We start from the raw sequence: 15,610 nt of genomic DNA on the forward strand, positions 1-15,610 counted from the left end.
GACATTGCCTTAGCAATGTTCTCAACTTTATCCCTATTTTTAGGGCTTTATACGTCAGCGATGAAAAACCAACCCTATTTTTTAAAGAGGTTTGAAACATGCTCTTTCTAATGAGAATGATTTAACAGAGTTTCCAGAAGGTCTTTTTTGTAAGGTCTCTTTTGCATGCCCACCCCAGGGATCAAACTCGGAGAAAGTCGGAGCACCCTCGCAAAAGATGCTCGCTGGTCAACCCGTGTCCCTTTGCTGCTCTTTGGCCAAGCCCGACTGCTCGCTTGAGGGTATTCCCGCTTTTACGTGCCCTCCCGGCCCCACAATACCCGCCCTAGAATCAGACACCATTGGACAAGGGGAATCTTTACTTTTAAAATAATTTCATATAAGATCTCTTAACTTATAGATTGTCTTTATTTTAAATGAAAAATGAAGCAAATTACAGAATTTTTTTTTCCAATTTAGCTTACCTAGTAAATACAAATACTTTTTATTCTGGAAGAATAAAAACTAGCAATATGCTAGTTCTAATACAGTTGCTCTAAGACAGAAATATATTTACTATCCATAATTAATGACAATTTTCATCTTTTGCAACTCAAATTGATAGTACTCCTTTCTGGGGGGAAAAATAAGATCCAAGCATTGCAATATATTCTACTGAGATTCTATCCAGCATTAATTTCTATTAACCTCCATTAATTCCTACTAAAACATCTGAACAATGAAGGGCACTAAGAAATACTGACTGAATGTGTTATAATTCTGTTGTCACCATAAATGCAATCTAATTATATTATAATGCCAGATTAAACATTTAAACTGAACAGCAGGGATAGAGAATTAATAGATACAGAACATTTCTGTCCCCAGCAATTTAAAATTCACAGGGATATCAATGCATGTAACATAGATGTTTGTACGGGTAAGATTATCACTCCTGCTGTCAAGCAAAACCAAGCATTTAATAGTGAGTGTCATACCAAGTGCATGAATCATACAAGTGGCAAGAAAATAGGGGCAGTTAGGCATAACACAGGTTATGTAGACAGTAAACATAGGGTCAATCAAAATGGACACAAATGTCTATATACCAATGTACAGAGTATGAGGAATAAACAGGGTGAATTAGAAATCCAAGTAAATGAAGGCAGATATGATATTGTTGCCATTACAGAAACGTGGTGGGATGAAACCCACAAACATACAGCTAGAAGGATCTAAATTATTTAAAAGAAATAAACCAAATAAAAGAGGAAGTGGAGTTGCACTATATATAAGAAATAACTACATCTCTACAGAAATAAAGCACAACAATAATGAGAACTATCTTGAATGCATTTGGGTCAATATTAAAGTTTGGGGGGAGGGGGAATGACACTGCCATAGGTCTATACTACAGGCCACCCAACCAAGCAGAGGAAGTAGATGAACTTTTTGCTAGTCAGCTAACTAAGGTATGTAGGAAGCACACCACAATAGTAATGGGGGATTTTAACTACCCTGACATCAACTGGGAAACAAACTCTGCACCAAATGGAAGATCCAACAAGTTCCTAACAAACCTAGTAGACAACTTTGTTTCCCAAAAAGTAGAGAAGGGAGCAAGGAGATCAGCCATATTGGATTTAATTCTCATTAACAGAAAGGAAGTGTTAGAAGGTGTTGAAGCCACAGGAACCCTGGGGGCAAGTGACCATGCAATATTGGAATTCAACATAATGCAAACACAAGTAGTAGAAAAAAGTCAAACTAGAGTCTTGGACTTTAAGAGAGCTAATTTCAATAAACTTCGAAAGAGCTTGGGAAGAATTCCATGGATGAGAATCCTCAAGGGGAAAACAACTCAAGCTTGGGAAATTTTGAAAAATGAGATTACAAAAGCCCAGTCTAGCACAATACCAATGAAGAAGAAAAATAACAGCTCTCAAAAGAAACCAGCATGGCTGCATAAAGAACTCTTTGACAAATTGAAAGACAAAAAAGATAAGTATAAAAAGTGGAAAGAGGGGGACATAATTAAGGCAGAATATCAGCAAATAGCCCGAGCCTGTAAAGATGAACTGAGAAAAAGTAAAAAATAACAACAAAAAGCTTCTTCCAACATGTTTAAAAAAAAAAGAAAAAAGTTAAGGAAACAATTGGTCCATTGCTGGGAGAAAGTGGCAAGAAGGTGACAAGCAACAGGGAGAAAGCAGAACTATTTAACTCATTTTTTGCATCTGTCTTTACACAAAGGGATAAAACAGTCCAACTTATCAAAAACAGCACCACAAAAATCAGATTAGGAACACAAGTTGAAATAGGGAAGAAAATGATAAGTGAGCACCTGTCTACCCTAGATGAGTTCAAATCACCAGGACCAGACGGATTATACCCCAGGGTTCTGAAGGAACTGGCAGACGAGATCTCAGAACCACTGAACTATATCTTTCAGAGATCCTGGAGCACTGGGAAACTGCCAGAGGACTGGAAAAGAGCTGATGTAGTTCCCATCTTCAAAAAAGGAAAAACAAATAGATCCAGGAACTATAGACCTATTAGCCTGACCTCAATACCAGGAAAGATTCTGGAAAAGATAAGCAACGAATTAGTGAACACCTAGAAATAAACAAAGTAATGGCCAAAAGCTAACATGGGTTTGTCAAAAACAGATCATGCCAGACTAATCTTATTGCATTCTTCAAAATTTGTGGACCAGAGGAATGCCATCGATATAGTTTACTTGGACTTCAGTAAGGCATTTGATAAGGTAGACCATAACCTACTACTAAATAAAGTAGAAGAATGTGGGTTAGACAGCATCACCACCAGATGGATTCATAACTGGCTAACCAACCACATTCAACGTGTAGTCCTCAATGAAACTGCATCTACATGGAGGGAAGTATGCAGTGGGGTACCCCAAGGCTCTGTTTTAGGCCCAGTACTCTTCAACATCTTCATCAATGATTTGGATGAGTGAATAATTGGGGAACTCATCAAATTTGCAGATGACACCAAACTGGCAAGAATAGCCAACACTCCAGAAGATAGGCTTAAGATACAGAAGGATCTTCACAAACTTGAACATTGGCACTATCTAATAAAATAAAATTCAATGGTGAAAAGAGTAAGGTTCTATATTTAGGCAAGAAAAATGAAACGCACATGTATAGTAAAGGTGGTACCTTCCTCAACAGTAGTAACTGTGAGAGGGATCTTGGAGTCCTAGTGGACAACCATTTAAATATGTGCCAGCAGTGTGCAGCAGCTTCCAAAAAAGCCAACACAGTTCTAAGCTACATAAACAGAGGGATAGAATCAAGATCACGTGAAGTGTTAATACCACTTTATAATGCCTTGGTAAGGCCACTCTTGGGATACTGCATTCAGTTTTGGTTGCCACGATGTAGAAAAGATGTGGAGACTCTAGAAAGAGTGCAGAGAAGAGCAACAAAGATGATTAGGGGACTTGAGACTAAAACAAAAGAAAAACGTTTGAAGGAACTGGATATGTCTAGTTTAATGAAAAGAAGGACTAGGGGAGACATGATAGCAGTGTTCCAGTATTTCAGGGGTTGCCACAAAGAAGAGGGAGTCAAACTATTCTCCAAGGCACCAAGGACAAGAAGCAATGGGTGGAAACTAATCAAGGAGAGAAGCAACTTAGAACTGAGGAGAAATTTCCTGACAGAACAATTAATCAGTTGAACAGCTTGCCTCCAGAAGTTGTGAATGCCCCAACACTGGAAGTCTTTAAGAAGATGTTGGATAGCCATTTGTCTGAAATGGTACAGGGTTTCCTGTCTAGGCTGGGGGTTGAATAGAAGACCTCCAAGGTCCCTTCCAACTCTGCTATTGTATTGAATGACTCATCTCTCTGAATATCAAAAAGATTTCAGAGATAATTTTGTCATCTTTAAAAAAGTGAAATCTCTCGCAACAAAAAATAGTAAACATTTCCATCATCTCATAAACCCAATATTTGAGTCAGATTAAAAAGTTAAAAGTCATTCTTTCCGTGCATTTATTTAATTTAATCTTGAATACTTTTCACAATCTCTGGGTTTTCTAATTGCTTTGAGAAGAAAATAATAAAAAAAATTGTTTCCCAAAAGTGTGCACAAGAATCATTCCAAATAAATTTCAAAAATCCTAGAAAGGAGAATTTTCATTTGCCAAATTAAAATAGGTACCGCTACTTGATAAATTGGGTAACCAACCTTGCTGCCTCCTTCCAGTCAAAAATAATAAGACCTCCCCGAAAATAAGGCCGAGCACTTATTTCAGGAAATAAAGTAATTCTGTCAATATCCTTCTAGAGTAACTGTTTAGTGTGATAATCAGCTGAGAATTAAATGTATTCAAACTTGCAAAGGCAGCTTCCATTTTACAGTCCTACATGTAGCTTGTTTATATTTACATAGTGTGGAAAGAAGAAGAATATCAACAGAATGAGGAAACTAAAAAAAGCCTTACTTTGAACAAGCACATGATATTCCAATTCCAAACAGCTGGAGATGTTGCCATAAAAATATTGGGTAGAGTAATTCGGGATAGAGAATGTTCTGAATCAATGCAAAGCAACAGTGAATAAGAGAAAAATAATCCATCTGTATTAAATATATACTTTGTTAGTCTTAGGCCCATCAGATATGTTAGATAACATATCTAACATATATCCAGCATTCCTAAAAAAGTCTATTACATAAAATTGGAAGAAATGATGTTCAAAAAATGAAAGAAGTCAACTAAGAGAAGAATTCCTTCTAAAAATTTGAACTTCTCCACCAGTCATACTCCTTTCTACTGGATTGATTATTTCCCTAATGCCTGAAACTAAATTGGCCACCTGTGTAGATGATGGAGGTCTGATGTAATTTGACTTTCAGAAATTCTGTAGTTGGTTCAATCAGATTTACTTCAAGATTAATGTTTTGATCAGAAACAAATAACATACTAACAGATACACTTAATTTGGCATAGTAGGAAGATTTCCTTCAAATGAAGGAGAATTTCACTGCAAATGTTTGCATATACTTACAGTTTGTGATAAAACCGGGATGGCGAACCTATGGCACGCATGCCACAGGTGGCACGTGGAGCCATTTGTCAGGGCATGCGCGTGCTGGCCAGCTGAGTTCAGCCTTTTTAAAGCCATTTTTTACCCTCCCCAGGCTCCAAAGGCTTTATAGGAACTTGGGGAGGGCGAAAAGAGCCTCCCCACCTCCCCAGAGGCCCTCCGGAGGTTTCAGGAGCTTCCCTGAAGCCTCCAGAGTGCTAAAAAACGGCCCTACAGGCAATCCGGAAGTTCTGGAACAGACTTCCGGTTTGCTCGTAGGGTCGATTTAAGCCCTCCGGAGGCTTCAGGGACCTTCAGGAGGCTTCACTGAAGCCTCTGGAGGACTAAAAACGACCCTACGAGCAAACCGGAAGTCAAGTCACTTCTGGTTTGCTCGTAGGGTTGGTTTAAACCCTCCAGAGACTTCAGGGAAGCCTCCTGAAGGTCCCTGAAGCCTCCAGAGGGCCTCTGGGATAGGCGGGGAGGCTGTTTTTGCCCTCCCCAGGCTCCTATAAAGCCTCTGGAGCCTGGGGAGGGCAAAAAAAGCATGCAAAAATGGGAAGTCGCGCTTCTCATGCGCACATGCACACTGGGGGGGTCGTGCATTGCATTATGGGTGTGGCACACCTACGCACGACCCCCCCTGTACTCCCCCCTTATGGCACATGAGCCAAAAAAGGTTCTCCATTGCTGTGATAAAAGGTTATGATTTGTCTAGGATTCCTGGGGGCAAAATAGATATAGGAAAAAAAGATCCTTGCCATCTCTTTGTTTCCCTTTTAATGGCAATAGCTATGAAGAAAGTTTTGGAAGAAATGGTTCAGAGGTAACATTTAATCCTTTCTCAAACCAGTAATTTTTATTATCCTAGGATTTATTTAAAAGGGATGCAGTGGCTCAACGGCTAAGACACTGAGCTTGTCGATTAGAAAGGTTGGCAGTTTGCCAGTTCGAATCCCTAGTGCCACATAACAGAGTGAGTTCCCATTACTTGTCCCAGCTTCTGCCAACAGCAGTTCGAAAATATGTAAAAATGCAAGTACAAAAATAGAAACCACTTTGGTGGGAAGATAACAATGTTCCATGTGCCTTTGGCATTTAGTCATGCCGGCCACATGACCATGGAGACATCTTTGGGCAACGCTGGCTCTTTGACTTTGAAACGGAGATGACCACTGCCCCCTAGAGTCAGGAACAACTAGCACATATGTGCGAGGGAACCTTTACGTTTAGAATTTATTTAAAATTATTTTCATTCAACTCCACATGCAAAACATAAGAATTTCTGGAAATTATATTTCACTCACATCTAGATGGTATCAGGTTGGACATCCCCCCCCCCCCCCGTAATAGATTTTTTTTTTACTTCATTAGAATTTCTGATAAATGATATTGTAATATCTTTTATATTTATAATGATTCATGCTGGCATCTGATGAACAATGCTATATTTTTTCTTTCTTTTCAGTATTCAGAAGCCAAAAAGCAATGCTGGTACTTTGAGGGGGTGTATCCTACATATTATATGTAAGTGATCCTCCTTTTTTCTTTATGTTTGTTTGTCTCTATGAATATGCCTATATGGGATAAAAGTTTCAGGTTTTCCAGTGGAAGAGAGGGAGTGGTCACGTGTGGGTATTCTCAAAGCCTGATTGGTCCAAGACTGAGTAAAACTTCTTAAATGCTCCTTCCTGCCGTTCTAGCCCAGTTTCCTCTCAGTCTCTTGGTCCAAGCACTGCTTGAGTTGTGAGTAGAGAGATAGTGTGTATTTTTTTCCTAAATTTGACCAATTGGCTTGCCGTATTTGGTTCAATTGGACACTTTAAATTTAATTAAATTTATTTAAATTTCCTTTATAGCTGCGGCCCAGGGGTCAGTCTTTTCTGCCTCCGGCGGTGGGGGGACTGTGGGCGTTCTGGCCCTCCCATCCGTGGGCCCAGTGCCTCAGACCTATCCCCAGGATTGCGGGGGTGCTGTGCTCCAGCGCAGCTGTCGCGGGGGCCATGGTTCTTTGGCAGGGCCGGCAGGAAGCTCCGCTAGCACCATGAGGCACCCACGAGGTTTGCGGAGCCGCCGTTTGCATTCAGGCAGCTGCTGCGTGCTGCACTTAAAGAGCCAGCGCAGCCGGAGTTTCGGGGGGGGGGTACAAGCCTTTGTGCCTCAGGGCCCCCTGGATCGCAGAGCGCACAGCACACGGCTCGTATAGTCGGGCATGCCTGTTATTGTTGATTTCGGCCCCTATTTGTTGCCCTGCCAGCCGTTGGTGAGCTCCAGTGGCCATTTTGGCTGCCGCCACATGCACAAGGCCTTCCTCGCTCATGCAACCATTGGGAGGTCCAGGCCGGGGGTGATTGGCCTAACATGACTGCTTACCTTTGGGGTCCCAGGCTCCGGTGGGGCCTACAGAGGCCTCCTCTTCCTCCACACCTTCCAGGACACGTAAGTGGGGAGTATGGAGAAGGGATCGGGTATTCCCCAGGGCCAGGCAGAAGGCCCGTTGGGAGGAGTAGGGGGCTGGAACTGGGAACCAGACCTAGGGAGCCCCTGGCAAGGCTCTTGGAAGCCCAGCGTCCCTCTAGGGCCTCCACGAGGGAGGAGGCCAGGAGGCACAAGGCGCTTGAAAAGACTTTCACCAGGGATGAGAGGCAGGCCAAGTCTGCTAGACCTGCCTCTACTAGCAGGTCCAGGTCACCGATCAGGCCTTCTTCTGGACATTCTTCACCTCGAGGTTTCAGCCCTTCTTCTTCCTCGGGCTTCCAGACCAGATCCTGCAGCTACTCCAGACGAATGGGGTCTCCTTCCCCTTCCCCTGCAGCTTCCCCGCATCTGGCAAAGGACAGCTATGCGGACCCCTTGGAGGGGACGTCTAGGGGGCCTTGTTCTTCATGCCGGTTGGTGCCTCAGGGGCCTATCACTCTCATGGAGGATCTGGAACACCTTCCTGAAGGTATTAAACAGCTTATTTCTGCAGCCATTTTGCAGGGCATTGCCCAGTGGGACAGGAGCTCCCATTCTGCTAGGTTACAAGGGGGGGCCAGGCCGGCAGCAGTATAGGGCTTCCTCCCCATCCATGGTTAGCGAGACCTTGGTCATGGGGGAGGAGAATCCTCATGATATGGGTTTTTCAGAGGACGAGAATGCGGCCCCTCCCGATCCTCCTTCCTCGGGCCTGTTTTCCCCAGCCACGTTCAAGACTCTCCTGAACAAGGCGAGGAAGACCACAAAGATTGGGACGGGGGATCCCACGGTACCTGTGCCTAGAGATCCGGACATGGCCATGTTTTCCAACACAGCTATGAACAAGGAGGAGATTCCTGCTCCCCCTTTGTTTATGGAGGTTCTGACCAACCAGTGGGCCCGCCCCTCCAATTTTTCTAATCCGGGAAGCAATGACCGCCGCTTCTACAATGTGGAACAGGCCTTTGCCCAGGCCATCTAGTTACCCATTATTGACATCCCTATTGCTACTTTGGTTTCTTCATCCCCGATGGTGTCAGGGGATGTGGTGGATAAGTTAAAACCTGAGGATAAGCTCACTGAGCTTACCCTGTGGAAAAATTTCAATGCCACTGCATGGGCCATAAAGCCTGCAGCAGTGGCCTCTTATTTCAAATTGCACTATCGTCATGTGGTTGCACCAGCTCCAGGATCGCACTCCGATCCAGGATGAGCGGCTCCACCAGGATCTGACTAAAATCATTGCCGCCTCTCAATTCTCGACGGATGCAACTCTGGACACGGTCAAGTTTGCGTCCAGCGCGTTAGCCACCTCAGTTACCTCCCGCCATCTCTTATGGCTTAGGAATTGGTAGATGGATAACAAGGCCAAGTGGAATCTGGCGGCTGCCCCTTTTAAGGGCCCCAATCTCTTTGGGGAGGCTCTCAATCCTATTCTCATCGAAAATAAGGACAAGAAAAAGGTCCTCCCATCCAACGCCAAAAAGCCCAAGGCACGGTCTCATCCTTATCGTAGACAATCTTATAAAGCTCCTGACTATGACCATCACCAACATTTCTTTTTTTGTTTTTTGAGAAAATATTTTATTGTTTTAGTTAAACAAAAAAAATAAGAAAAAAGAATCATCTTACATTACATCTTGTTGAAAGCGTATCGATTGGTTACAAATATATTCCGTGTGTTTCTTCCACAGTCCTTACATATACTTCATTCAAATCATGTTGTACATTTTAAGTCAAGAAAGAAAAGTTACGTATTTTACTATCCCTGTAGAACATCTTATAAAGATTTTCTTTCTACGCCATAGCCATTGTTATTTCTGATTAAGTATCCAAAGTTTTTCCCACTTAGCCAATTCCACATTATAACCAACATTTTTCGCCCAGGTGACCTTAGTTTCTTTGACATGTTCCTCTATCTATCTTACATTCCAACAAAAATCTATACAACACTTTGATCAGCCTGTTTTCTGTCTGTATCAAAAGTTTATCGTGTAATCTTTGGCAATACCTTCCTTCTTCCTATCCTGTGCAAACCTTGATTATATCTGTAAGTAAGACCACCATTCTACTTGTACACCTTGTGATCAATTCTAATCTAGTTTTGATCTCCCCCTGTCTGTTCAATAACTCTTTATATGTAACTATATTTTCCATATTAATTAAATTTGGATGTATGTATGCTTCCATCGTAGATAGCCAAATGGGTATTTTGGTATAGTCGTCGTGTTTAATTTTGTTCCATATTAATAACAAGGACTGTTTAATGTAAGATCTATTGAAATATTTGTGTGCAGATCCTTTTTCATACCAAAGGAAGGCATGCCATCCTACTTGGAGGTCATGACCTTCCAATTTGAGTAATCTTTTATTTCTCAACATTTTCAATTCTTTTAACCATGTTAGAGTGGCCATAAAGTTCCCAATCTGGTACGCCAAATCCTCTTTTTTCCTTAGTGTCTTGCATAACCTTGAGTTTTATTCTTGGTTTTCTTCCCTGCCAAAAAAAATTTCAAAACCAGTTGATTCAAATCCTTAAAAAAACCTTTTTCTAATTTAATGGGAATATTCTGAAATAGGAAAAGAAATTTTGGTGATACATTCATTTTTATAACTGCAAATTTACCTACCAGGGACAATTGTAGGTTTTTCCACCTTCCTAAGTCTTTCTTAGTTTTATTGACCAAATTAATATAGTTATCTTCTTTGATGGTCACACACTTCACAGATAAATGTATACCTAGATATTAGACTTTTTTGACAGTTTGGATACCCAATTTCTTCGTTAACTCCTCTTTCGATTTTGATTTCATATTTTTAACCAGCATTTTAGTCTTTGTCATATCTATCTTTAAACCTGCTACTTTCCCATACTCTGTCAATTCCTCAATAAGTTTCATACCAGACTTTATAGGATCCTCTAACATAAACACTAGATCATCCACAAAAGCCTGTAACTTAAATTGTTCTTTTTTAATTTCTAGTCCCTTTATCTGTTCCTCTTTACATACATTCCTGGCTAAAACTTCTAAGGTTAATATAAACAGCAGTGAGGATAGGGGACAACCTTGTGTTGTACCTTTCTGGATTGCTATACTTTGCGTTAATTCACCATTAATTATTACTTTGGCTTTTTGATTTGTATATATTGCTCTAATCGTGTTTATAAATTTATCCCCAAATTCTATATGTTCCAATTGTTGATGCAAAAATTTCCAGTTCACATTATCAAATGTCTTTTGGGCATCAAGAAAAAATAGTGCAACCTGTTTTTCATTATGCACTTCATAATATTCAAGAATGTTCAGCATAATTCTCATTGTTTTTAATTTGTCTTCTGGGGAAGAATCCATTTTGATCTGTGTGGATGAACGATGTAAGGAATTTTTTCAACCATTCTGCTATTATTAGAGCAAACATTTTGTAGTCTGCATTTAGCAGTGAGATTGGTCTGTAATTTTGTGTAAACATTGGTCTGTGTCCACCTTAGGTAATAATACAATATTAGCCTCTGTCCATGATAACAGTGTCTTCACTTCTTTCAACACAGCATTATAAACTTCCAACAGCATAGGAACAAGCATACCCTGAAATTCTTTATATATTCTTTCTCCACTTTCTTTCTTTCTTTCTTTCTTTCTTTCCTTCTTCCTTCCTTCCTTCCTTCCTTCCTTCTTTCCTCTCCCTTTCCCTCTTCGTCTACTCAATAATCAATTTTAAGTAGCATTAAGGGGTGGTATACTCTATATATCAATAGATTTGTATATTATATGAAAACAACTATCATAGGATAGAAAGAGAATGAGAGAGACTTATCATTTTATCAATGTATGTATGTATATATGTATGTATGTATGTATCACACTTGTAATATTTCTATTAATCTATTCTATTAACCTAAGAGTAAATTCTAAGAGCGAATTGCTTATAGTTATTGGTTATATTGTAATCAAACCATCTCCTTAATTAATCAATACTAATGTCAATAATATCAAAAATGGTGGAATTAATAATCTTATAGCAATAACAATACCAATGACAATAACAATATATTCCTTTGATAGTAGTATTATAACAACAATTCCTATTCTTTAAGTTCAACCTTACATATGACTCTCCTGAATTAAGTAATTATATAGAAATATTCTGAGTCCCCTTGGTCCGGTAAATCTTCTTTCTCTCTCTCCGATTGTTTCTTTTAATAATGTCCAAAGATTAACATCAATGTTCTCCAATAGTCAGGTCTCTTGTTATCCAAGGGATATAGTTACAAAAAATTCTATTTTCTCTTAAGGTATACCATAGTGGGGAAAATTCCAGATTTTGCCAGTAGATGTCACTCTTCCAGAAGCTAACCAGATACAGACTAACAAGAAACAGACTTGGCAAAATGTACTGCCATGAGTCAGCTTTCTTCTTCTTCAAACCTTCTTCAAATCTTCAATAGTTAACTCATTTCCCCCGAAGGCATCCATGTAATCAGAGTTATTTACAGCCGGCCTTTGTTGTATTAACTAATTAAGTTTAGATTCAACTCCTCAGACAGTTCAGAGAAGAAAATAAAAAAGTCTCCAGCCTTCACTCAGCGTATTGCTCTTGCCACTATAAAGCGGGGGGGGGGGGGAGGATTAAAAAAAACAACCACCCCACTCCTTCTTTGAGCCCTTAATCTCTTGAGCTGTTTTGGAATAAAAATACCTTCCACCAAGATCAGAAATCTGTTAAGTCACTCGCGACTCCTGTAGTTTCTCTGTAATAAATCCTCTTTTACTTTGAACTGCTGTCAGTACTCTGGGATGGCCTTTACAGAATGCCCTCTTCCACGCCCGGGGCTATGAAGGAAATTTCAAGGCAGACCATAAACTGCCATCCTATGGTCGTACCAAACCAACCTTCTCTTCAGTCTTCCCTACAGGAAATCTTCGGTTTACAAAAGTTTTTCCAGAAACCCCTCCGAACGCCAGATCCAGCTGCTCTTCATGGAGCTCTCCATTCAAGCAGCCATTCGTGCTGGCAGCTAGCCCCGCCCCCTTTTCCCATCTAACTTGTTCACCCCCTTGTTATGCAAGGTCAAGACGACTTCTGAGCTTGGGACTCAAGCAGTGAAGAAACCCCTATCACAGCCCCAGTCAACCAGTGTTTGGTTTACTGAGCACAAACTGGAGATCAACACCATTCCAGTTATTTGTTGATACTATTTAGTGTCAGTGGTCCACTCCTATGTCCTGCCCAGCTCTGTCAACTAATGATAGATGCTTCTATAATATTGCAGACAACCTCAACAAGGCGCTGTTGTGGCCAACAATTGACCCACCCGTCACAACCCTGTACACCAACACCACAATGGCGGGGGCTCAGGAGGACATCCTCAAGCCAAAGGATAAATGGGCTGACCAGGTCATCTAGCAGGGTCACTAGGTGGCCGCCTGGGCAGTGCGGGCCTCAACAGCGGCTTCCTTCTTCTCCTGCTCAAACCTTAGCTGGTTGCAACAGTTGCAGGGGCGGATCCTAGTCGGGGATTCAAGGGCCCATCCGGACTTGAACAAAATTGTAGCTGCTGTACAATTGGACGCCACTTTGAGCACTACCTGTTCATCTCCAGGGCAATGGCATCATCGGTAGCCTCACACAGAATTTTTTTTTAAATAATCTTTATTGGTTATACGTTTTTTTTAAAGAATAAAACATACAAGTACAAATACAATTTTACACATACAACCTCCCCTCCCTCCCCCCCCCCCCGCGGTGACAGTCATTCACAGCCCAACTTTTATCCCCCCTTCCTCATTGTTTAGTCTCTAAGCAGCATCTTCTTGTTACAAAGTTCAGGGATCTATTACAATACCCACTTTCACTTTTAGTTCCCATTGTTAACAACTGCTATTTAACTTTCCCCGTTTTAAGTCCCTGCTGTTCTCCTTGTCGCCCACATATACCATAAGTTCCAGTTAAGATAATGTTCCATTTCTCCTTTGTCCCTCAGCCAACCTGTCATTCTGTCCATTTCGGCACATTCATAGATCTTTTTAATTATGGCATCTTCCGATGGTATGGTAGTAGATTTCCAAAATTGTGCATATGTTATTCTTGCGGCCACAATTATATGTAGACTCAAATGCCATATAGATTTACTCATGTTTTCTGGTTTTATGCTTAGTAAAAAATTCTCGGGTTTCCACTCCATGCTTGCCCCAGTAACCTCTTTTAGCCATGTTTGAATCCTTCTCCAGTATTTCGTGGCCTCAGTACAAGACCACCAAATATGGTAGAATGTGCCATCCCTTCTTCCACATTTCCAATACAATGGAGATAACCCAGGAAACATTTTGGCTAACCTCGTTGGGGGGAAGTGCCATCTATAAACCATCTTGTATATGTTTTCTTTAAATGCTGTAGATATTGTAAGTTTAATAATCTTACTCCATAGATCCCACCATTTGCCCATTTCAATCTCATAGCCAAAGTTTCTCTCCCATGTTATTAGAAAGCTTTTGTCCATCTCTTCTTTAGCATCTTGACAGGTCAAAAATTGATAAATCTTCGATAACATTTTCTTATCTCCGCCAAACAAAATCTTATCTAGCCCCTGAGGGTTTGGGTAGATCCCAAACCATACCTTATCGCTTTTAAACCTATTTCTAATCTGTAAATATTCCCACCATTCCAGATTCCTGCCCTGCTGCTCTAATTCCATCTTTGTTTTCATGTTGCCATCTTCTCTCATAATGTCTTTATAAGTTATGTTTCTTGTCCAATTAAATACACTGGGATGCGTTAAGGCCTCTAACGGTGCCAACCAGCACAGAACCCTATGATAGTATTTTTTCCTCATCTTTTCCCACACCTCCATCAAAATCTTCCGAATGTAATGTCCCATGAAGTACCTATGGGGGGTATCTCTTTGTTGCCAGAGGGAGGCATGCCATCCCTGGGGGAGGTCATGTCCCTCTATAGCCAATATGTGCCTTCTACTCAAGGTCACCCAATCCTTCACCCATGTCATAATTGCTGCATTATAATATGCTTCCCAGTTGGGTACTCTGAAGCCTCCCAGTTCTTTATGTTTTTGCAACATTTGGGCTTTAATTTGTGCTTTCTTGCCTTGCCATATAAATCAAGCCAGTATTGTCTCCAAGGATTTTAAAAAAAATTTGTCCAATTTAGTTGGTGCCGTTTGAAACAAAAACAAAAATTTTGGTAGTACATGTGTCTTAACTGTCGCAATCCTGCCCATGAAAGACAGTTGTTTACCACTCCAATTAGTCATATCCTTAGATACCTGTTGTAGTAATTTCATGTAATTATCTACCTTGATAGAGGAACATCTCTCTGTGAGCCAAATTCCCAAGTATTGTATTTTATGGGCCATGTTAATCCCTAACAGGCTTTGTACTTCCCTTTTCTGGTTCAAAGTCATATTCTTAATTAACAATTTTGTCTTCTCTTTATTTATACGTAACCCCGCTATCATACCATACTCCTCTATTTTACGTAAAAGTTGTGTCCCAGAAGCCATAGGATCCTCCAGAATAAAAACAAGGTTGTCGGCAAAGGCCTCACGCAGACTTTTGTGGCTGTGACAGTGGCAGACAGATGTAAAACATAAATGGCGCCTGGCATCTGAGCCATATAGGGGAGCACATTCTTTGGGGATTCACTCACTCCCCTATTGGAGGGCAAAATCCTCCCCTCCAATCCCAAGAAAGGGTTCGCACGCCCAGCTCCTTACTCTAGAAGATAGCCATTTCGTAATCAGGAGTATGGGAGTCCCACCTGACAGCCGGAGCATTCTCCTTCGGGTTATCGCCCACAGGGAGGGTTCTTTCAGTGATCTAGGCAACAACAGTATCGGCAGCAGAGGGGTAACCAATCTAAGCGTCTCTTTCGGGGAGGCGGTAACCGATACTACCGCAGATCTTAATCGCTCTTAGGAACAATTCCCCATTGGAGGCAGGTTGCGTTTTTTCGCTGACCAATGGGAGGCCACAACTTCTGATGACTGGGTTAGGGCCATGGTCAGGTTTGGTCTGGCCTTGGAGTTTGTTTTCACACCCCCAAAGTTCTTTTTTTGTTTCCCTGTTTCTAACAATCCCCAGAGGAGGTGCCTTAGGCAGT

General features: G+C 41.2%; 1 protein-coding gene across 2 annotated transcripts in view; it reads left to right on the forward strand.

Moving 5' to 3' along the window:
- Positions 1-15,610, forward strand: part of VOPP1 (VOPP1 WW domain binding protein) — a 56,247-nt gene that overhangs the window by 10,664 nt on the left and 29,973 nt on the right. For both annotated transcript variants that reach the window (XM_087713133.1, XM_087713134.1), the window contains exon 2: positions 6,507-6,565. In XM_087713133.1, coding sequence (XP_087569259.1) covers positions 6,507-6,565 — 59 coding nt within the window. The remainder of the gene's footprint in view (positions 1-6,506; positions 6,566-15,610) is intronic.

This window comes from Thamnophis sirtalis, unplaced genomic scaffold (assembly GCF_051295495.1).
Source record: "Thamnophis sirtalis isolate CommonGarterSnake01/CBP01778 unplaced genomic scaffold, rThaSir2_p1.2 scaffold_4, whole genome shotgun sequence".
NCBI classification, from domain to species: Eukaryota; Metazoa; Chordata; class Lepidosauria; order Squamata; family Natricidae; genus Thamnophis; species Thamnophis sirtalis.